Genomic DNA, 24,383 nt, shown 5'->3' with positions numbered 1-24,383 from the left:
GGCTCCACAAATAGTACTTTTTTAAAGATTTATTTCTCTGTGAAGTATTTTCTTTTATTCTCCTTTCTCATAACATCTTATTCTATTCCTTCATAGTATGTATCACAATTTTTGTCATTATTATCAGTCACCAATTTTTGTAATTATAAATTCATTTGTGTGTTTGCTTGTTTTTGCCAATACCCACTGTCTTTAAGTTCCATATCACATGGACCGTGACTTTTTTGTCATTCACCATTTAATAAGTTAGGACCTAATCCTTGGTACATAGTAGGCAATCAGTAATATTTTTCAAATGACTATATAGACATATTAAAAAATACATTTTCGCATAAGTATAGTAATAGACTTATGACAAGTTAGACAAGTTAGTTAAATGGCACAGAAGGGACTTTACAAAGTGACGTTAGAACTGAATTTTGAAATATGTAAGAGTTTGTGTCACAGGAGACTGGCATTTTAGGCAGTAGGAACAGCATATACAAAGGCATGGAAGTAAGAAACAACATGATGTGTCTGAGGAATGATTAGCAGCTCTGTATTGATTGACTATAAAAGGGAAAATGAAATGGCAGGAGAGAGGAGGGTAGGTACTAGATCAAGAAGGGCTTTATATGCCATAATCACAAGTTTGGACTTTAGCTTGTGCATGGTATAGCTTATTGCTATAAATGACTGTTAAGCAGGCATAAGGATAAAAATCAGACTTGATTTTTGAAAGGTTACATGGAAATAGTTTCTGAGGGGATGGACGGGGGAGGACATGGTAAGAAATAAAAAGATATATCAATCTGTCATAATGATTCTTAACCAAGTTTGCAAATTAGAATAACCTGAGGAATTTTTTTCAAAGTACATATGCCTAGACCCCACTACCATAGACATAGTGAGTCAAAATCTCTGGTCTGCTCTATTGCAGTAATTCAGTTAAGAGCTGCTGAAGGTCTGAACCAAGAGATAGGCAGTGGGAATGAAGGAAGAAGAAAGATTTGACAAATGTTTGATGAATTCATATTTACAGTATTATTCTTGAGGCATTTATGGGATACCAAGAAGATATGTAGTAAGTAGTAGGATATTATAGATTTGGGAATCATCAGCGAGAGTTCAAACCGTAAAAATAGATGAGGTTGCCAGAAGGAGGGTGTATAGTGGCAAGAATGGATGGCTAAGGACTGAACACTAAAGGATGCTATCATTTAAGGACAAGATAGAAGTTAGATTAAAGAGAATGAAAGGTGTGATTGGGGAGGCCAGAGAGTGAAGCCAGAAAAGCCAAGGGAGGGAGGGAGTTTCAGGAAAGAACAGTGTTTAAGAGAGTCAAATGCGTCAAAGTAGTCAAGTATAAGAACAGATGAGAAAGATCTTTGGTTTTATCAGCTGGTCATTTGTGGCTTTAGTCCTTGTGGCTTAAGTAGGTCAGTGGACGTACAAGTCATAGAAACAATATCTTTGGAAGGTAAGGAAGTGGAGATATCAGTTTAGAGAGGCTTGACTGAGAACACTAAATACGTTTTACTAAATAATATTTAAGGATAAGGATCCTTTTAGCTATAAGTATTCTACAATTCTTTGCATCATTAAATAGTGCCTACAGTAGCAATGTACTACTATTCCAAAATTGGAACATCAATATTTGCTATATACCACACATGCACACACATATAAAATTATAGAATTGAAGAGATCTTAAGAGATTGGCCTAATTTTATATTTTAACAAAGATCTCTGTAAAGGAGTCACTTGATTCTTTACTTGAGTTACTTAATAGCTTACTGTCTTTGTTTGAAAATTTTTAATATTTAATTGTAGTAATGTTTTGTTAAAAGATTACCATTTTGATACCAGTTTAGATGTTTTCTCCTTAAAATAATGTCATTAGTTTGACCAATTAATGTTTTATTGATATAAAGTTTTATTAGTAAATAAGCATATCAGTTCTTTAATGATAAACTTACTGATTATGAGCATATCCTTTCTTAAAGGTTTAAGTAAAATGTAATTCCTTGTAAACAACGGTACATTAGAGGTTCTGTAAAATCTTATTTTAGGGAACTTCTTAAAGATAAATGAGAGACAGTGAGTTTGAGGATATGTTTAACTTGTGAGATACATACATTTCATTTTTTCTTTTTTTCCTTTGTTGCTTAACACTTCTTTCTATTTTTTTTCTCTAGGACTGTTATGAATACTATCCAACAATTAATGATGATCTTAAATTCAGCAAGTGATCAACCATCAGAAAATCTGATTTCCTATTTTAATGTAAGCCATATATGAAACGTTATTTAATATGATATCTTGGTGAGGAAATTTGAAATTAGGAGTCAAATACTAAGTATTTTTTTAACACCCATCTCCCAACCAACATGTAGTTGTCTGTTATCTTATTTCTTGCTTTTTTAAACCCTCCAAATTAAATATTATTAGTAGTGTTGTTTTTATTTAGACACTGTTAATTTTAGATTTTCTCATGTTTACTATTTGCCTTGCTCACCATTCTTGCTTGCAACTCAGACCTCACTTCTGAGGTCATTTTTTTCTTCTTAAGATACATCTTTTAATAATTCGTTCAGTGAGGGTTAGTTTGGGATGAACTTACAAGATTTTTGTTTTGTTTAGTTTTTTTGTCTTAAACTATCTTTACTCTTATTTTTTGTAAGATACTTTAGCTGGATCTTCAATTCTAGGTTGATGTTTATTTTCTCTTAGAAGTTTGAAGATATTACTTTACTATTTCCCAGCTCCCATTATTGCTGTTAAGAAGTCTTCTGTCAATCTAACTGTTGTTCCTTTATATTTAACCTATCTTTTCTCTCTGGCTGCTTTTAAGATCTTTTCTTTGAATATAATATTCGACAGGATTTAACATTTGCCGTGTTCTGTCTTTTTTAGCCTATGTTCAGCCCATTTTCATTTACATTTCTTGCTTGGTCCTGTGCATACTGCAGCGTGCAACTCCTGATAAACTTTGATTTGATATCTGTAGGGCCCCTGCTATACTCCCTCCTCTCAAAAAAAGGAGAGAGGAAGAAAGAATGAAAACTAACATCTATATTGCTTACTTGCTTCTTCACTCCTTATTTAAATTCAAATGAGGGTTAGGACTCACTGAAATGGTCATCCATGGAAATTGGATAAGGCCAGGAGACACTAAAATTTGCCTTATTGCAGTAATTATGTGCTTTGTGTAGTTAACATTTTGTATAATATCATAGCCTGCTTGTAGTTTTGTCATATTGTATCATCATCATCTTGATTATATTCTCGTCAGGAGTTGTGAAGTAATTTCTATCATCATATTCATACTTGTGTTGACTCAGAACTGATTCTGTTGATTCAACTTGCATAAAGTTGCTTTTCTTTAAGGGCTATCTGCAGCACAAGAATATTTCTGAAGCATAGCTACCCAGTTACTTAGAACTTTTAGAAAGGATAATGATAGAAGTTAAAAGAACGATAATTGCTCTCTTAAATATCGTTTCGAATATTTCCTCCAACATTTGGAGTATGTAGGAGCTCTTTTTTATTTTGAACTACTGTAGTTGGGCAGAAAATTCTGCCTCACATTCTCTGGAGCTCAGGTGAAAGTTTAACGTTAAATGAAGCTTAATAGCTTAACTTCAGAGTTTTATGTAGACTACAAATTGCCTATCTCACAGTGGGTGTATCTTGAAGATTATTAAATTTTTCTTTCATTTTTCTTCTTCATTAGTTCAGATTTCTTCATTTTTAAAATCAGTCTCATCTTTCCTTCTGTATATAAATAAAGTCTTGGAAGCTATAGATATTTGAATGGATGTTTTGGGCAACAATGATTTTATGACAGAAAATGCATCTTTGTTAACTGTGTTTCTAACACTTATGTGCTGTTTTCTTTCAGGAAGATAAAATTACTGATTTTATAGAATATGAAGTTTTTGAATGATAGTTCACATTTCAAGGAAATCTTCCTCTATTTTGTTGTGGGATGCCCCCACAGTATGGCTTGATGAGTTGTATGTAGGTCTGCGCCTGGGATCCAAACCTTCAGGCCACCAAAGCAGAGTGTGCAAACTTAACTGCTATGCCAATGGGCCGGCCCTCACCATTGGAGTTTTGCTAGAGATTGCATTGAATCCATAGATTGCTTTGGGTAGAATGGACATTTTAACAGTATTATTCCAATCTATGAGCATGCAGTATCTTTCCATTTATTTGTGTGTTTGATGTGTGTGATGAATTTCTTTCATCAATGTCTTATAGTTTTCTAAATATAGGTCTTTCACTTCCTTGGTTAGATTTTTCCTAGGTATTTTATTTTTTTTGGTGCTGTTGTAAATGGGATTGTTTTCTTAATCTCTCTTTCTGATTTATAGAAATGTAACTGATTTTCGTGTCTTGATTTTGTATCCTGAAACTTTACTAAATTTGTTTATTAGTCCTCTTGGTTTTTTGATGGAGTCTTTAGGGTTTTCTATATATATAATAACATGTAATCTGCAAATAGTGACAGTTTTACTTCTTCCTTCCCAGTTTGGATGTCTTTTATTTATTTTTTGGCCTAATTGTTCTGGCTAGAACTTCTAATACTGTATTGACGAAAAGTAGCTGGAGTGGGCGTCCTTGTCTTATTCCTGCACGTAGAGGAAAACCTTTCAGCTTTTTACTGTCGAGTATGATGTTATGCTGTGGGCTTGTCATATATGACCTTTATTATGTTGAGGTATGTTCCCTCTATACCTGCTGTGTTGAGAGTTTTTCTCATAAATGGATGTTGAGTTTTGTCAGATGCTTTTTGAGATGATCATGTGATTTTTCTTTCACTTTTTTAATGTGGTATTATCACATTGATTGATGTGGGGATATTTTACCGTCCTTGCATCCTTGGAAAAAGTCCCACTTGATCATGGTATATGATCCTTTTAATGTATTGTTCAATTGGTTTGCTGATATTTTGTTGAGGATTTTTTCATCCCTGTCCATCAGGGATATTGGCCTGTAATTTTCTTTTCTAGTGGTGCCCTTGTCTTGTTTTGGTACAACAGTAGTGCTGGCCTTGTAAAATGAGTTTGAAAGTGCTCCCTCCTCTTCTGTTTTTTGGAAGAGTTTGAGAAGGATTGGTATTAATTTTTGTTTGAATGTTTGGCATAATTCACCTGCAAAGCTGTCTGGTCCTGAAATTTTGTTTGTTGGGAGGTTTTTGATTACTGATTCAATCTCCTTACTAGTAATCTGTCTATTCAGATTTTCTGTTTCTTCATGATTCTGTCTCTGAAGGTTATATGTTTCTAAGAGTTCATCCATTTCTTTTAGGTTTTCCAATTTTTTGTCATATAATTGTTCATAGTTGTCTTTTATGGTCCTTTGTCTCTCTGCAGTATCAACTGCAACATCTGTGAGGCTCTTTTTGATGGATGGAAGGCCTAACTAATCTGTTTTTCTCTAACTAGCAGCAGAAAATTTAGATAATAGGGTTTTTTAGTTCTGCTCTAGTATTTTTTGTTATTAACATCCCCAAGTGGAATTCTTTATGTTCCTCTTATTTTCAGTAGTTGTATTTACCTTGTTATTGTGGAAGTGTTTCCACAGTATAAACAGTTGAAAGTGAAAAGTCACATATTATAGAACAGAAAATGTTAATTTTGACTGAACAGTATCCTCAACATTGATTTCTGTTTTTATTTCTTAAAGTACTGCACAGTGAATCCAAAGGAAAGCATCCTGAAAAGAGTGACTGATATTGGATATATCTTTAAAGAAAAATTTGCTAAAGCCGTTGGACAGGGATGTATGGAAATTGGATCACAGGTAACTTGAGTTCATTTTGATTAGTGCCACTATATAGTAAATAATTTCAAATGCAAACTCTGTCCAAATTATATAAATACTGTTACAGTATTTGTCTAATAGTATAAAATACTAGCAGACATATTATACTATGTATGTCCGACTTTCTGTCTATACCTGGTTGACTATGTATGCTGCTACTTATGGAAAATTTTATGGGAAAATCTCCCTCACCCATTATAAAAACCAAAAGTAAACATTAGAAAATTTTGCAAATTGTAGAAATTTTAGAAAAAAAAAGTAATAAAATGTAAATCTTCAATACTATTAAATTTTTGGTGTGTATGCTTTGATTTCTACACATATGAATGTTCACGTTCATATATACTTGTATAAATGAGATATCATACATACCATTTTCAGTGATATTATTTTTACTTTTGCTATTATTATTTCGGAAAATCTCAAATCAATATATTAGGTAAGAGCATGGGCTCTGGATCAAAGCCCTGAGTTTATATCTGGTTCTACCATTTATGAGCTGTCATTGAACTTCTCTTGAGATTCAGGTTTCCATATTTGCTCTGCTTTGTTGTGTGGCAATAATGAGGTAGTACATAAAAATATGTTTGAAAACTGTAATCAACTGTAATCACGTTTATTTCAGTATAGTGAGGTTATATTTTGATGCCATTAGTGTTTTAAACAATTATATTTAAAAGTTCTGGGCCGGGGGCTGGCCCCGTGGCTGAGTGGTTAAGTTCGCGCGCTCCGCTGCAGGCGGCCCAGTGTTTCATTGGTTCGAATCCTGGGCGCGGACATGGCACTGCTCATCAAACCACGCTGAGGCAGCGTCCCACATGCCACAACTAGAAGGACCCACAACGAGGAATATACAACTATGTTCCGGGGGCTTTGGGGAGAAAAAGGGAAAAATAAAATCTTTAACAAAAAAAAAAAAAAAAGTTCTGGACCGGCCCGATGGTGCAGCAGTTAAGTGCACACTTTCTGCTTCAGCGGCCCGGGGTTCGCTGGTTCAGATCCTGGGTACGGACATGGCACTACTTGGCATGCCATGCTGTGGTAGGCGTCCCATATATAAAGTAGAGGAAGATGGGCACGAATGTTGGCTCAGGGCCAGTCTCCCCAGCACAAAGAGGAGGATTGGCGGTAGTTAGCTCAGGGCTAATCTTCCTCAAAAAAAAAAAAAAAAAGTTCTTTTTGGTTGTATATGAAAATTGTGCTCATGATTTGGAACAAAGGAATATGGCTTGTGTGTGTGTGTGTGTGTGTGTGTGTGTGTGTATCTCTAAAGTTTCGTTATTCTCTGAACTAATGGGAACTAGTTATTTGGTTAAAACTTTTTGCTGGTAAGACCAGTTAAGTCTGATTTTTGCCTTTGGTAGTTTTATGGACAGGGACTATTCTCTTAATCCTGGACAGCTATGTTGACTATACATGTCCTAGGTCACAAGAAGTATTACATTAGTATGTAAAATGGTTAAAGTAGTACCAGGTACATAATGTATCCTTAGTATATAAATATCTGTTGAATGATATACACTGACGTGGAATGAAGGAAAACCAAGTACTGGACCTCCCCTCTTCATCATTTATTGGTAATGTTAACCATCGTTTTACACTGAAGTCTTGAGTTTTAGACAGGCTAGCTTTTGTCATCTCTTGGTAGCTGTATTCCTAAGAAGGACCAGAAATGTGTTTCAAGAGAAAACTTTTTAAAAATTAATAATTGTTGTGATTTTTGAAAATAGTGGGATCTAATTTTCTTTTCTTTGTTTATAGCGATACAAACTTGGAGTCCGATTGTATTACCGAGTGATGGAATCCATGCTTAAATCAGTAAGTTAAAAAGAACATAATAGAATATTCAATGCGGACACAAAAAAGGTTTCAATTAAATAATTTTTTAATCTGTTTTAGGAAGAAGAACGATTATCCATTCAAAATTTTAGGTAAATTTTTTAGTTTTAGTAAAACGATTTCTACTTTTTATAAAAGTAAATGTTTCAAAATCATTCTTTTTTTTTCCTTTAGCAAACTCCTGAATGACAACGTCTTTCATATGTCTTTGTTGGCATGCGCTCTTGAGGTTGTAATGGCTACGTATAGCAGTAAGTTAAATTTTAGTAAATAAACATTTTAGTTAACTTTAAAGGTAAAATAAAATTATCTAAGGTGTGGTGTGTTTTTTGTGGAGAGGTGGAGTTAAGGAGAAGAAATGCATATTATAGATCATTTTATACTGAAGAATGTAATTGGTCACTGTAAAGCCATTTAAGTGGCTTATTATCTGAATTATTTCATGTCATCTTGGGAATAGTATTTCACTAACCTCCTATTCTAGGCTGTACTGAATCTAGGAAGTGTACCTATTGAAATCCCTTCAAAGACCTGTGTGATTGTAGAATGCCTAAAGAATACTAATGAGCAGTATTCACTGATATGGAAACAGTGCTATGGTCATGTGACCAAGGGTTGGAGCTAGAATCCACCAGATAAACAGAACAGAGGCCACTGATAGTGTTTTTTTAATATAATTTTGAACATGTATTATTTTGTAGATAATGTTGCAAATGTTAGAATAAGTGTTTGCAAAAACAAAAGAAAATTTATCTAAGGATACAAATACACAATAAAACAGAAACTTAAATTAGTAAGCAAATATGGAAAACTGGGAATCCTCATTAATAACCAAGAAATGTGCTTTTAAAAGAGGTACCATTTTCTAAGCAATCAAATTAGCAAAATCTTGAAGATTACTCCCCCAACCAACGATTAACGAGACACTTAAGATGGATATGCTAATGCATTGCTGGTTGGATATTAAACCTGTTCTTTATGTAAGTTTAGGGTATTTAAACCTTTGAAAATTTGATAAAAGCTATGAGCCCTCTATCTAGGAAATACGTATGTGCACATAGACCCAAAATTTGGAAGCCTATTTCCTAGGAGTCTATGGACTCCAGAATAAAATATTCTGCTCTAAATAAGAATTTTTGTTTAGGCTTTCTATTATGTTTTAAGATTTTTTGTTTGATAAAACCTTCCAACCTAAAAATACGTAGTTCAAGGCTTAACATTTCATACCTAAGTTACATTTTTTCTTTCGTTTTTAGGAAGTACATCTCAGAATCTTGATACTGGAACAGATTTGTCCTTCCCATGGATTCTGAATGTACTTAATTTAAAAGCCTTTGATTTTTACAAAGTGATTGAAAGTTTTATCAAAGCAGAAGCCAACTTGACCAGAGAAATGATAAAACATTTAGAAAGATGTGAACATCGAATCATGGAATCCCTTGCATGGCTTTCAGTAAGTAACTAGCTAAAGTAATTAAAGACATTCATATGCGTATGGATAACAATGATCTTTCAGTGAGAGGTGTTTGATAAAATTTATCTCAAGAGCAAATATGCATTTTATTGAGTAATGCGATTTCAGTGTATAGGCCAAGAATCAAGTGGAATATTAGAATGGAGTTTCCTTCTGTTTGAGCTTGCCAGACCATCTGATAAAGTGATTTATTTAGGAATAGCTTTTCTTAAAGCATGGCACTTGAAAACACAGTGGAATTCTTTAAAGTGTTTGAGTAGTTTATTTAAAATAGAGGCGTCAGGTTTGAAAATTTAAATGTCTTCTCTTAAATTTTAAGAAAATGATAAAACAAATTGAGATTATGCTACTTAGATGATTCAAAAGTACAGCTTTTTAGTTCAATTTAGCCAGATTTTTTTTGTCCTATTGTTAAAGATAATCCCAAAATCTGCACTACTGTTCAGTTACAGTTAGTGTTTATAGCATTATAGGAGCACAAATTATATTCCCTAGGTATTGTATTTATGGCATACAAGCTATTGATAAGGCTTTTGTTTTAGTAACGGTGGCATTGTCTGTGTAGTAATAGTAAAATATTTATTTGAAGTTCTTATGTTGTGCTCTTTAAATCTGCATAGTTGGGTAGTACTTAGTGAATCATCAGATTTGTAGATTAATGTAGAGTTGACTTCTTTGGAAACCGTTTTGCATACCAGTATGTAGAAATGACAACAAAAAATTTAGACTTTAGTTACATTAGAATCCTAATCTGTACATGTAACCCTAGTTTTAATTTTTTGATGTTTTAAAAGCTTTATGTCTAAGGGATAACTTATTTCTTATGTTTTCTTGTATTTCCGTATAGACAGAGTGGATAGAAAAGTAGAGAAGTAGGGCAAATTGATAGAATGACGTTGCATTGCTATTATTGAATTTGGTAACTCTTTTATACAGGACCTTCCACTTTATAAGAAAGGAACGGTTAAGAGAAAACTCTCAGAAATGGGGGGATTAAATGAAAGTAGCAAAAATAAATTAAAAAATAAGTAGAGAGTGCTTTTCAGAGGCTGATGCACTCTTTCCTCCTAGAAATTGAAATCAAGACATTACTGTATCATCTGAAAGTGACTATTCTCATTTCATTTAGAGAATTAATTTTATTTCCATCAGCACACATCTACTCTATGCCTTGCACTGGGGTAGACATTGTGAGGATACAGAAGTGATATGGGCTCTGAAAATTGTGGAGGAAATAGTAGAAATTTGCTGCTTAAAAATTGCTTGTGCCCAAGCCTATTTAGTTTAATTACTGGCGTTCAGGAGTCTGAACAATATTCCTTTATTTTTGAGAATTTTTGGAGGAAAAGTGACATGTCCAAAGACTGGAAAAGGGTACAATTTATTAGTAATAGGATTATGTGAAAGTCGTAAACCTCTGAATTTAAATTCTAAGTATGGTATCTCTAGGGGATGAAATTATAGAGGATTTTTATTTAGTCATATCTTTAATGTTTGAATTTAAGAAAAATCAATGCATGTTACTTTTTTAATCATAAAAAGAATAGAGTTGTAGTAGGTAACTGTGAAGATAAGTCATGCCACACATAGAATACTGTGGATTTTTCCTGTGAGAATAATTGACATTTTAGAGAAGGAACATACCGTAGATATATTTGAGTTTTCATGGACTTTGTTGTTTTTATTTTTATTGAAGTATAACACATGCAGAAAAGTATATATTACAAGTGATAGTTGGATGAATTTCTTATAAATTGAACACATCTATGTTACCAACACCCAGATGAAGAATCAGAGCAAACTTTCAGTCTTTTGATTTTGTATCACACTAAGAATTTCTCATTAAACTGTAGATTGGTAAGAACATATTCAAACAGTTACCCAGAGAAACATCAAGTGAGTTACTACTTACTTTTTCTCCCCAATAATTGAATGAAAGAAAGAACATCATTGTATTTTTAATGGTTGCATGGGGAAAGGATTCAGCATTTTTGCTTAACAATCTTGAGAAATAAGAAATCAAGAACAGTATAACTTTTAAGAAGGAATAAGTACACCTCTGTTTCTTTTGACTTCAGGGGGATTAACAGGCAATATATGAGTGTAAAATGCTAAACAATCCATTGAAAATCCCAGTAAAATCTTGTTCTCTGGAAATTTGGAGGAGAGGTGATTTAGAATGAATCATACCTAAGGGTTAGATTAAATGACTTCCAGATGTTTAGGCCTCTTAAATCTGTTAAGCAGTTTATATTGCCAGCAGATGATGAAATGAGATTTAGGATATCTTAGTTCAGTGTATTCAAAATTTATCAAATTTTTTCAATAAAGGCTTTATAAACCAAGGTATACCAGGGGCTTTATTCTCTAAATGACCTCTCTTTCCTGGGCTATTTGTGGACTCTTCCTATTCATCTCCCCACATCTGTAGCTACCTTAAGACTATTTCACTCACAGCAGCCAGAGAAATCTTTTTGTAATGCAAATCTCCTTATAAATTCCTCAAATAAAAACCTTTTGTGGGGGACCTATACATTTGATATTGATGGAAGAAGACTCTACCATATGACTCCCGGCGAAAAAGACAGCTAAAAACCTGTACATGATGCAGAAAGCAACTGCCTGAAATCACTGGACAGGAAGAGTAGACAGACTTTAGTGGAGGAGAGAAAGGGAGCTGTGAGCCTGGGGCTATGTGCAGGAGGTGGTGAAGTATAGTAGTGTGGGGAGGGGGCTGTCAGTGGGCAAACTGTGGGCTTTATGACCAGGGAAACTAGAAAAAAGGTTGGGGGAAACCTTGACCACTGAAGACAGTAGAAGAATCCTGCAAAGGAAGGAGCGTCCAAATTCTGTCTACCCACATCTCCGAAACCTGAATCATTGCTGTGTAACAGACTCAAAGCAGCTTAATGAAAGGCAAAAGATCTGAACTGAGATAGGGCTCCTGCCCACTCAACAGTTTACAGTTCAGGTTCAACAAAGATAATTGCCTGCTTAAAAACAAAATAAAACAATGCTTTTTTGAGAAAAATACCAGAATCCAGAATCTTTATAACTTAACATTCATGAGGATACAGTTGTAAAATTACCCAGTATACAAAGAGGGTCAGAGGAGCCAAGTGCATGTTTTTAGAATGGGAGCTTTAAGTCTGCTGGCTCTCTTTTAAAACCTTTGTCTCCTCCTTTTCTTATGTCAGCAGTTCAAAATGAGGTCTATAATTCCCTGATGATCCCTGAAACCATTCTAGGGAATCTACAGGGTAAAACTTGTTTTCATATTATTATTAAGATGTTATTTATCTTTTTCACTCTGTTGACATTTTATGCTGGTGATGTAAAACTGTTGGAACCTTTGCACATATCAAAGCAGTACCACCAAACTGGCTAGTAGTCATTGTATTCTTCACCACCACAAACTCTGTTAAAAAACAAAATGGAGGGACTGGCCCGGTGGCATAGTAGTTCAGTTTGCACACTCTACTTCAGTGGCCCCAGGTTCACCAGTTTGGATTCCGAGCACAGACCTGCACACCACTCATCCAGCCATGCTGTGGCAGCATCCCACATAGAAAGTGCAGGAGGATTGGCACAGATATTAGCTCAGTGACACTCTTCCTCAAGCAAAAAGAGGAAGATTGGCAACAGATGTTAGCTCAGGGCGAATCTTCCTCACCAAAAAACAAAACAAAACAAAATAAAACTAAAACGGAACATGTCAGTTTCATTTAAGAATGTCATTGATGAACCGGTAAAAAGTGTTAATTTTATTGTCTCCATTCTCAAGTATGTTATTTAAAACAACTGACAATAATTGTTGCCCATGATAAATTTGAGTTTTCAAGTGAAAATTAGAATTTTGTTAAGCTTGTTTCCACCATAAGCATGACAGCTGTTCCAATACTTCAAAGACTTTTCTGATGAAATCAGTGTGATACTAATGAATGTGATTTTTTTTTTTTTTGGTGAGGAAGATTAGCCCTGAGCTAACTACCGCCAATCCTCCTCCTTTTGCTGAGGAAGACCAGCCCTGAGCTAACATCCATGCCCATCTTCCTCTACTTTATATGTGGGACACCTACCATAGCATGGCTTTTGCCAAGCGGTGCCATGTCCGCACCTGGGACCCGAACCAGCAAACCCCAGGCCACCGAGAAGTGGAACGTGTGAACTTAACTGCTGCGTGCCACTGGGCCAGCCCCATAAATGTGATTTTTTGATATTGTATGGAGAGTCATCAACCTTTATAAGATCTACATCATCCAGTGAACCAGTATTTCCAAGTGATCATTGCAACATGTTATAAAATCATGCATGAGTAAGAAATTATTCAGAGTTCACACAACCTTGACCATCCTGGTCTATAGTCATTCCTTATAGTCGTACAGTGTTCATCTGTACTACTTACTAGTCATTTATAAGCTTTATATCTTATTACATGTGCGTGTCTCATGTTAAATGAATTAATGTATGTAAAGCACTTAGAACAGTATGTGGCATTGTATTATAAGATGGGACAATTAATTACATAAGTAAGAGTGAAGGGGTCAACTGATGATGACATCCAGGAAGTGTCACTGATTAAAATAAGATACCAGGATTAGATGAGATTTGCTTGGGAAGATGAATTCTGTTTGATTATGTTGAGTTTGAAGTGACTGTAGGTCATTCAAGTAGAGGTGTCAAGCAGCAGTTGGATATGTGTCTCTGTAGCTTAGGAAAGAAATCTAGGCTAGGAGTATGAACCTGAGAGCTGCTACCACATATATAATAACAAAAATGCAATGCTTTATTGGCAGTTTATTGTGTGCCAGGCACTGTGGTGAGTACTTCTCATAGTATCATTTACTTTTCATAATAATCCACAAGATACTATTATTCTAGATGAAGAAATTAATGCTTGCTTAGAGAAGCTTAGTAACTTTCCCTACACCACGCAAGCTAAATGGCTGAGCTGTGGTCTGAACCCAGGTCTCTCTGGCTCCAAAACTGTTAATCCCTACGTTTTCCCAAGTAACTAAAGTTTGGGGAATGAATAAGATTTCCTAAGGGGAGAATGTAGTTATACATTGAGGAGCTTCAACACATATGGGATAAACAGAAAAGAAAAGCCTATAAGAGATTGAAATAGAACAGCCAGATAGGTAGGAGGAAATGAGAAGTGGTGTTGTAAAGAGGGAGAGAGAGCATGAGAGCATTACAAGGTCTGAGTGAGTGCTTGCTGTTTCAGATACTGTAGGGGAAGTCAGTCAGAACTGGAAAGTGGTCCTTGGTTTCAGCAACAGGGAAGCTACTGGTGACAGGAGCAAGGACTGTTACAGGTACTGGGGATAGGAGTAGACTGCACTGGGATTTGGCTGAGATGTGAATCAGAGATAAAGTAGTAGAGACAATAATTGTAGATAGCTTTTACCGAAGTCCTGTCTGGGAAGGGAAATAAAGGTATAGCTGGAGGTACATGAGTAGGGGGAAGCTTATTTTTTTAAATGGGAAAAATAGGGTTAAATGTTGATGGAAAAGAGCCATTAGGAGTGTTCTCTATTGCTGGATGACACATTAGTGGCTTAAAACAACTGTTTTATTTTACCCCTGATTCTGTGGGTCAGGGATTTGAGAAGAGCTTGACTGGGCAGTTCATCTCTGACCATGTGGTGTCAGCAAGTGTTTGGGGCAGGATCCACTTCCAAGATGCTTCTTAACTCACAGGTCTGGCACCTTGCTGCTCCTTGGTATGTGCTCACCTCTCCCTAACTCCCCTCCCCACTTCCTTTTTCCCTCCTCTATGTGGCATTTCATCCTCTTGGCCTTCTCATAGCGCTTTGGTTTTAGACTACTCACACTTCTTACATAGAAACTGGCTTCCAAAAGGCTTCTAAAAGGACCACAGCTGGAATCTATATTCTGTTGGTCAAAGTGGTCATGAGGCTTCCCCAGATTCAAGGGGTCCCCTGGAATAGATGCATCTCTTGTTTGAGGGAGAGGCAGGGTGAGCTGGGAAATAGCACATGGCAAAATGGAAAGAATGGAAGCAGTTGCAGGTAAGGTCGTATGTGGGTGCCATGGCAGGAAATTGAGGAAGTTTCCATTTAATGGCTTTTATTTTTTTTATAAAATAGAGCTGAGGTACTTTGCTGAGGGTGGGGAGATTGGGGTAGAATAGGAAGTGCAAAGTGGAGCAGTCAGAAGTTTGAGGAGAGTGGACACAATTTGAAATAGTTGCTGAGGAGAATAAAAGAGAAAGCTGACTGGTGAAAGACAAGAGGCTTGCCTGGCAGCATTGTTGGCAATTTTGAGAATAGAAACCCTCAATTTGTAGTACCACCGCAGCTCTGTGTGGTGGTATTTTTTCCAGCATCACCTTGCATCCAGGTATAGGACGAGAAAAGATGAACAGCTAGAGTGAGCCAGGATTTTCACATTTGGCAAAGCAGATCAATATAATGATAATGGGGCAAGTAAGGTGAGGAAGTTGGTCAGAGAGTGAGTGAAGTGTTAAGGTTTGGAGTTTCAGCTGCGTAGGGGAAATAGGAGGAGATTGATGGATAAAGTAGCGATTTTAAGAAGCAGGAGCTTTTAGTGAAATTTAATAGGTGTAGTGGGAGTGACAGTGAGGGTGAAAGGAAGAGTTTGTAGTCAGAAAGTGAAATGTTTCAACTTAATATTTCAGAGATAGAACATTTCTGGGTAATTTATGTATTCTAAGAAATAATCCTGGGATTGCATGACTGAATTGAAATGGAGATGAAGACCATTGGAAATAAGGATGTCAAGGAACCAGGAGGCTGAGTGAGTGACGAAGTCACCCATGGCATGTGATAGAGAGGAGGAATGTGGACTAGGGACCAAAGTCTTCAACGCATAAAGGAAGTGACCAGGAGATAAGAGGGACTAGGAGGAACAGAGGGTTTAGAGAAGCCCTGAAAAGCAAAACTCTTGTCCTACTTTTTAAAAAATCTCTCTCACAATACCTAGTTCAGTGTCTTACATATAGAATTTAGGTGCATAAACAATTAGAATTATGATGTCTTCTTGAATTTGCCCCTTAATCATTATGAAATGACCGTCTTTAGTCCCTGGTAATAGTGTTTGCTCTGAAGACTGCTTTGTCTGACGTTAGTAAAACTACTCCAGCTGTCTTTTCATTAATATTAGCATGGCATATCTTTTCCCATTCTTTTACTTTTAACATATTTATGTCTTATAGGTAGTGTATAATTGGGTCTTGCCTTGTTAATCCTGATAGTCTCTGCCTTTTAATTGAGATGTGTAAAACATTTAAATTTAATGTGGTTATTAATATGGTTGGGTTTAAATTCTCCATTTTACTACTTGTTTTCCACTTGTTCCATGTCCTCTTTGTTCCCCTTTTCCTTTTTTCTGCTTTTTGGATTGAATATTTTTTTATTCCATTTTATCTTCTTTGTAGGCTTTCTATCTATACTTCTTTGTTTTGTTTTATTTTATAACTAGTTGCTGTATGATTTATCATATATATCTTTAACTTCTCATAGTCTGCCTTTAAATAGTATTATACCACTTCACGTATAGCATAAGAGCCTTAATACAGTGGACCTCCATTTCCCCTTTCCCAGCCTTTATGCTATTGTTGACATACATTTTACTTCTACATTAAGTTATAAACCAAATTATCTTTCAAAGAGAGTTAAAAAAAAAAGGTATTTTTAGTTAAACCACATTTACTATTCCAGTGCTCTTCATTCCTTGTATAAATACAGATTTCCATCTGGTGTGTATTGTTTTATAGATCTATTGTGATAAATTCTTTCAGCTTTTTTATGTCTGAAAAAATCTTTATTTCACCTTTGTTTTTGAAAGATATTTTGCTGGATGTAGAATTTTACATTGACAGTTTTTTTCTTTCAGTACTTAAAAAATATTGCTCCACTGTTTTCTGGCTTGCATTGTTTCTGAAGAAGTCTGCCTTTTACTTGTTTTGTCAACAGAAGTATCTGGAATACAAGACTTTAGTTAGAAAAGCTTTATTGTTTATACAGTTTGCAAACCGGGGAGATGCAGCCTCCAGAACAAATCGAAAGTACAGTCTAGGGGGGCAGAGCTTATAAAGAAATGTCTAATCTGCTATTAATCCCATCTACCATATTTTTAATCCTAGACACTATATTTTTCATCTCTGGAAGTTTGATTTGAGTCATTCTTTATTTCTTCCATATCTCTCTTTAACATGTTTATGCTTTCTTTTACCTTCTTGAACATATAGAATGTAGTTATAATAACTGTTTTAAAGTTTCTGTCTACTAATTCTAAAGTCTGTGTCTTTTTAAGTCTGTTTCTATTGACTGATATTTCTCCTTTTTTTTTTTTCCTAGATTTTATTTTTTCCTTTTTCTCCCAAATCCCCCCAGTACATAGTTGTATATTTTAGTTGTGGCTCCTTCTAGTTGTGGAATGTGAGACGTTGCCTCAGCATGGCTTGATGAGCAGTGCCATGTCTGCGCCCAGGATTTGAACCCGTGAAACCCTTGGCCACCAAAACAGAGCGCGTGACCTTAACCACTCGGCCACAGGGCCGGCCCCTGATATTTCTCCTTTTTAAGGGTCATTTATTTTCTGCATTTTTGCCTCTTTGGTAATTTTTTATTGGATGCCAGCATTGTGAATTTTACCTTGCTGGGTCATGGGTATTTTCATATTCCTTTCCCTATTCTTGAGCTATCTTTTGGGGCACAGTTTAGTTACTTGGAAACAGTTTGATTCTTTCAAGACTTTAGTTACTGTTCTTAGACAGAGCCAGAGCAGTCTTTAATCTTTGACTGATTTTTCCCCACTACTGAGGCAATGCCCTTCTGAGCATTCTGGCTGATGTCCCATATATTACAAGGTTTTTCCACTCTTGCTGGTGAAAATCAGAACTCTTCCTGGCCCTGTGTCAGCTCCGGGAATGATTCTGCTGCTTCTAATGGTTCTCTCCCTAGCTTTGGGTAGTTTCGTCACATGCATGCACTGATCATACTTAGCTGAAGACTTGAGAGTAACCCTCCACAGACCCTGGATCTCTCTCTTTGCAGCTCTCTCCTTTCTGTGTAGCTCTCTCCTCTTGGGTATCCTATCCAGCTTATTTTAGCTGCCTTGGCTTCCTTGAAGTCTTAACTCTATTTCTTCAATGGGAGACCGCTGGGCTCTATTTCCGTTTCTCCTCCCTGCCTTGTAGCCTGGGAACTCTCTCCAGGCGGTAAGCTGAGGCAATGGTGGGGCTTACCATTTGTTTTCTTTCTCTCAGGGATTATTGTCCTATGCTGCCTGTTGTTCAGTGTCCGAAAACTATTGTTTTATTTATGTTGGTCAATTTTGTAGTTTAAGACAAATTCGGTCTCTATTCCTTCATCATGGATTTAGTGTTTGGTACAGTATTTATAAATATGTATACTTAAAGAATATTTAGGGTATTATTTCTGTTTTCCTGAATAATATTGTTTCAGAGGGGTAATTACTATTTGGAGAGCATAGAAGTGCTACTTATTAACTATTTCCGTATATTAAATTTTAATAAATCATGAAGTCAAATGTCCTTTAAATGTTGTCAAATATAGCTGACTCATTAAGTTGGATTCTGTCATACTATTTTTCTGTACTCACCAAATATTATCCAGTTGATTCATTCAGTTATACAAATATTTGGCCAAAGCACTTTTACATGAAAAAAGAGTATATTTCTTTTTCATTTTTCCAAATTTTAAATGAAGGCCTATTTTATACATCAGTACAACTGTAATGAATAGCTTATATTTTTAGAGTCCTTATTTTATGACAAACTTATAAACAAGTGTTTAAGCTGCTTTGGTGTTCTTTTGAAATGTCAAACTTGACGGGAAGTGAACACAAAAGGGAGAAGAGCCTGTGGCTCTGAAAAAGCCAAAAAGGATATCTGTTGTATATTTGTATGGTGGATCATTAACCTCTGGTGCACTTTGCACAGAGGTTTTAGTATTTACCATTAGATACTGTTTCTAAAAAAATTACATTTTACTGAGAGCTATGTCTCAAGAAGGTAAGTGAATTGTAAGATAATGATTAAGCCATATTTAAGACTTTTTAAAAATATGGGTAAGTACAATGAAATAATATGATGCCATATATTATATTTACACAACAGCCATGCTATTATAATGAAAAACGTTTTATGTTAGGTTTTTAAAAGCGCCTTATGAGTTATTTAAAGCAACCGTATATTTACTTTTTTGCCAGCAAGAGGAAGCATTTTATTTTAATTTTTAAAAATCTGGGGCCGGCCCGGTGGCGCAGCGGTTAAGTGTGCACGTTCCGCTGTGGCGGCCCGAGGTTCAACGGTTTGGATACCAGGTGTGGACATGACGCCACTTGGCACGCCATGCTGTGGTAGGCCTCCCAAATATAAAGTAGAGGAAGACGGACATGGATGTTAGTCAGGGCCAGTCTTCCTCAGCAAAAAGAGGAGGATTGGCAGCAGTTAGCTCAGGGCTAGTCTTCCTCAAAGAAAAATAAATAAATAAAAATGATTCTTTCTGAAAATATAAGTAAGGTTTTAGTCTTTCTCACTCTGACCAATGTGTTCCTAATTTCCTGCCCTTAACTCCCACTGCTGACTAATAGCTTCTCAAGTGATTTAGGAGACTTGACTTCACCATTCACAACTGAAATTACTTCATTTTCTCTAAATACGACTTTGCTTCCCAGTATTTATATTTTTACCATGCTTTTCAAATTGTCCAGGCTTGAATACAAAGCATTTTTTTCTTGTTTTTCTCTATAGTTAGATACAGAGTCTTGCAATTTAAACAAAGCAAAACTTTACCATGTCTCTTAGATTTATTTCATTATTATTTTAAAAATCTATTTTCATTTCCATTTCCATAGATCAAGTCATCACTTTCTTACATTTAACCTACCATTGTAGGCTCCTGTTTGGTCTCCCAAATTTGGCACCACCCTCTGTTTTATACTTTGGTGCCAAATTAATCTTCCTGAATGCTTTTTCATGTTCTGCTCCTGTTCAAGAACCCACAATAGCTCCCTATTGTCATTCAGAAAAATTTAGCCTCTTAACTGTGGTTGTAATAATCTGGCCCTGCCTTACTTTCCAGTCTTACTTCCACTATTTCTCAAACACTTGCTGTAGCCATGGAGTTCTTCCATCTCTGAGCAAACCACATTTATCCAGTGAGAGATAGCATGGCCTAATGTGGGACATAGAATCAGAAGACCTGGCTTGACGTCCTGGCTCTTCCATGTACAAGTTAATGTCTTTATGCCTTAGTTTCTTGCTTTGTAAATTGAGACAGACCAAAAGATTTTAATCCTTTTAGGTCAAATATTTTTTGTTTTTACAAAACTATTTTAATGTTAAGAATTATTTGCCACTACTAAATGTGGGTCCATATTCCTTTGAATTGCTTCCTGATTTATAAAATATTGAAGAAGAATTCTTTCAAAAAAAGATAACACAGAGGTCTTATTTCCCTGTTATCCTTTAGCTCAGTTCTTCCCAGTTCTCCTTCGGCCATACCTGATATTCTGTATATCAAATACTTTAAAGGACTTGTACTTGCCCCTTGAGGTATATAATGACGTGGGAAATAGCCTCAAGTTTCAGAGGATCTTGGAACCTAGTAGAAAATTAAATCAGGGGCTGGCCCGGTGGCACAATGGTTAAGTTCCCACGTTCTGCTTCTCGGTGGCCTGGGGTTCCCCAGTTCCGATCCTGGCTGCAGACATGGCACCGCTTGGCACGCCATGCTGTGGTAGGTGTCCCACATATAAAGTAGAGGAAGATGGGCACGGATGTTAGCTCAGGGCCGGTCTTCCTCAGCAAAAAGAGGAGGACTGGCAGTAGTTAGCTCAGGGCTAATCTTCCTCAAAAAAAAAAAAAAAAGAAAGAAAGAAAAGTAAATCACTGTAATATGCTGTGAAATAACATAAGCCATGAAGGTCAAAGGAGGGAGTGATCACGTGTGGATGGCGAAAGACTTGCAACAGGTCTGGAAATGTGGAAAGCCACAGAATTAGGAAAGCCTGGAATGAGGCATGATAAGGGACAATTATGTATGGCCCAGCATTGGCAATGGTAGATGTGTACTAATTTAAGACTAATTTAGTCTTAAAAGTTATTGAGTTTTTAATCTTGTTAAAAATGGAAAGCTAGCTGCGTGGGTAAATAACATATTGCACAAAAGTGAATGTACCAGATGATTTTTTTTATGTACTAATTTTTTTAAAAATTTGTTTTCTTGAGGGAAATCTTGAAATAGAATACATACTTTCTTGTCTTCTTCAACAGAGCTGATTTACTTTTACTTTTCTATCTTTTTTTTTTTTGAGGAAGATTAGCCCTGAGCTAACACCTGCTGCCAATCCTCCTCTTTTTGCTAAGGAAGACTGGCCCTGAGCTAACATCCATGCCCATCCGCCTCTACTTTATATGTGGATGCCTACCGCAGCATGGCTTGCCAAGCGTTGCCATGTCCGCACCCAGGATCCAAACCAGCGAACCCTGGGCCGCCAAAGTGGAATGTGCGAACTTAACCGCTGCACCACCCGGCCAGCCCCTACTTTTTCTTTTTGAGCCAGAGATATCATTATAAACATCATTATGTATATTTTTTATGGGCTGAAATCCTCATTTGCCTCTGCAGAATATTGTGCTCTTTACCCGGTATTTTGGTTTTTTCTGCCTTTCCTCTTCAGTTATTTCTCACTGCTTTAAGTTCTACCAGTCCACACCAACTCCTCTAACTTGCTGTCCTAAGCTAATTAAGTCAATATGCATTATTGTAAATGCCCTTTGTCCTTTTGGGGTTTCCGCACAATATTGACAAAGTTCTTTTCTTCCAGGTTGAGGGTTATTTTTTACCAGTGCTTTTTAAACTTTAATGTCCATAGGAAATCACCTGGAGATCTTGTCAAAATACAGATTCTTATCAAGTAGGTCCAAGGTGGGTCTTGGGATTCAGCATTTCCAACAAGCTCCCGGATGGTTCTGATGTTGCTAGCCTGTGGGTCACTCATTAGAATAGCCAGATTCTAGATGACCTTACATTATAGGGCTTTCATATGAAATAATCTTGATACTTTATACTAACTCTGCAAAGTAGGAGGTGTAGGCATGGCTCTAGTTTTGCATGAGGAAAGAGAAACACCGAATATCTGTGTCCCACCTAGGAGCTAATCAGCAATGGATGAACAGGGAAAGCTAACATTCAGTGAGTGACCAGTTGCAATGTGCTGTGCCCCAAAAATATTTGTCTAATTTGATTTTCATAATCCTGTGAGGTTGTTAATATTATTTTCATTTTACATAAGTGGAAGCAGGCTCAGGAAGGTTAAGTAATTTATCTAAGGTCACCCAGCTGGCATTTGAACCCATATTGGTTTGATTCCAAATTCTGTGTTGATCTGGTAAAGTGCTCTTTCATTGTACTGCATTATTTCTATTAAACACTGCACCATGTAGTCAAGCATATGGGATGGTATAAAAGGCAGCAATATAAATAGCAAGTTAATTTTATTCTAAGTGAAAAAATATATTTTCTTATCTTGAGTAACAAGGTAAGTGTTTTGTCGAAGAGCTATTTAGTAATAGGAAGGGAAGAAAGTGCCATTTGTTCGCCAGCTCCTTTGTCAAGTACACTGTCACTGTTGGTTTAATGTATTCCTCGGGAAGAAGAGATTAAAAGATGACATTACAAAAAAGAGCAAACAGTATTTTAAAAGGAAGTACTCATGTGCATATATGTTTCATTCATGCAACTCTCAGAAATGAGATTTTAATATAATGTTTTTAGAATTCATCATAATTTAGGGTTGATGAAATTAGATATTTGGATTATCCTTCAAGGAGATTGGAGGGGAAGGATGGGAATGAGGTGAAATAGAAAGTTAGGTCTGTTTTCATAACATTTTCTGAAATGTTAAAACTTGAGTTTTCAATGAAAGATTCCAGGTATGTTTAAAGTCTTCTATAATTCTGAATGAAAAAATGTAAAGCCTGAGAAGGGAAAATAAAGGAAGGCAATATCTTAGAAATAAAATTTTTGAGTGACCTTGTTTTCTACTGTGAACTAACCTAGAGAGAATTTAAAAATATAGGTAAGCAGACAAACAATTAAAATAAGGATAGTAACTTAGTGCACGTGAATATTTATCCACTGAAATGTGAATAGATGAGTGCTTAAGAAAGATGTAAGAATATAAGCTCAATTTAATAACTATTTCTTCATAATTGTTAAGGATCAGTGAAGCCTTAAGTGGCTTTGTATGTGGTTCCTCATAGGTTAAAAAAACAGAAAATTCAGAGACACTGAGATAACTGTTATAAATTAATGCAAGTCTTCTTTTGTTTTAAATGCTTATGTGAGGCTGAGTTCTGGATCCAGATCCGTTTATGGTTTTAAACATAAAATCTTTTCTGTGTCTAAACCTTTGCTCAGGTGCCTTCTCCTCTTGAACCCTGTGTTTGAGCCCTCAATCTATTCTTTTCTCTATGCATTTGCTTCCTTCTTTAGTTCATAGAACACTGACACACATGAGAAATTGCCGGAGTTCACTGTGAAGAAGTATTTGTGACTTGCCCATTCGTGTCTCCCTTGCCCCTCCCCCATTGTCCATGCTATGCATTCTCCTTGTTCATGAATTGGCACAGAGACTAAAGAAATTCAGAGATGTTAAAAAAAAAAAAATCCAACCATTCAGAAATGTCCCTTGGCTCATAGAAACTTCCTATAGGAATCAGAGCTTGTAAAAAGTTCATCACTGGCTTACTTATTTGCAATCTTTCCAGATCATTATACAGACCTGCATCAAAATGACCCTCATTTATGCATTTGACATTTCAGTGTGGAAATCATAATAAGTAATATTTTTGCACATGTGCTATTACAGGCACTGTTAAAAGAGCTGAAATGTATTAACTCATTTACTTTGCACAACTCTGTGACATAGATTCTATCCTTATCACCATTTCCCAGATCAAGAAGCTGAGGCACCCAGGAATTGAGAAAGTTTCTCTTGTCCACAAAGCTAAGTGTATGGCAGAGGCAGAATTTTAACTCCGGCTATCAAGTTACAGAGTGCACTCTTAACCTCTGTGCTGCCTCTCTATGTTTATTAGTTTACTGTTGGGTATGTGCATTGTTGTGATTAGTTTCTTTATTCGTGTTTTATCTCTGTTTGTATCTTTCTCTTTGTGAGTGTCACTGTGCTGGAGCAGGAGCCTGGGATTTGGAGTCACCTGATCTCGTTTAATCTTCAC

At 35.9% G+C, this 24,383-nt stretch overlaps 1 protein-coding gene across 3 annotated transcripts in view; it reads left to right on the top strand.

Moving 5' to 3' along the window:
- RB1 (RB transcriptional corepressor 1) overlaps positions 1 to 24,383 on the top strand; it is a 155,184-nt gene that overhangs the window by 66,400 nt on the left and 64,401 nt on the right. For all 3 annotated transcript variants that reach the window (XM_044777159.2, XM_044777158.2, XM_070520658.1), the window contains exons 12-17: positions 2,178 to 2,265; positions 5,674 to 5,790; positions 7,573 to 7,629; positions 7,711 to 7,742; positions 7,825 to 7,901; positions 8,907 to 9,103. In XM_044777159.2, coding sequence (XP_044633094.1) covers positions 2,178 to 2,265; positions 5,674 to 5,790; positions 7,573 to 7,629; positions 7,711 to 7,742; positions 7,825 to 7,901; positions 8,907 to 9,103 — 568 coding nt within the window. The remainder of the gene's footprint in view (positions 1 to 2,177; positions 2,266 to 5,673; positions 5,791 to 7,572; positions 7,630 to 7,710; positions 7,743 to 7,824; positions 7,902 to 8,906; positions 9,104 to 24,383) is intronic.

The sequence above is a fragment of the Equus asinus genome, chromosome 11 (genome assembly GCF_041296235.1).
Source record: "Equus asinus isolate D_3611 breed Donkey chromosome 11, EquAss-T2T_v2, whole genome shotgun sequence".
Classification (NCBI taxonomy): Eukaryota; Metazoa; Chordata; class Mammalia; order Perissodactyla; family Equidae; genus Equus; species Equus asinus.
The sequence above is the reverse complement of the archived record's forward strand: the minus strand, read 5'-3'. Positions and strand labels throughout refer to the sequence as shown.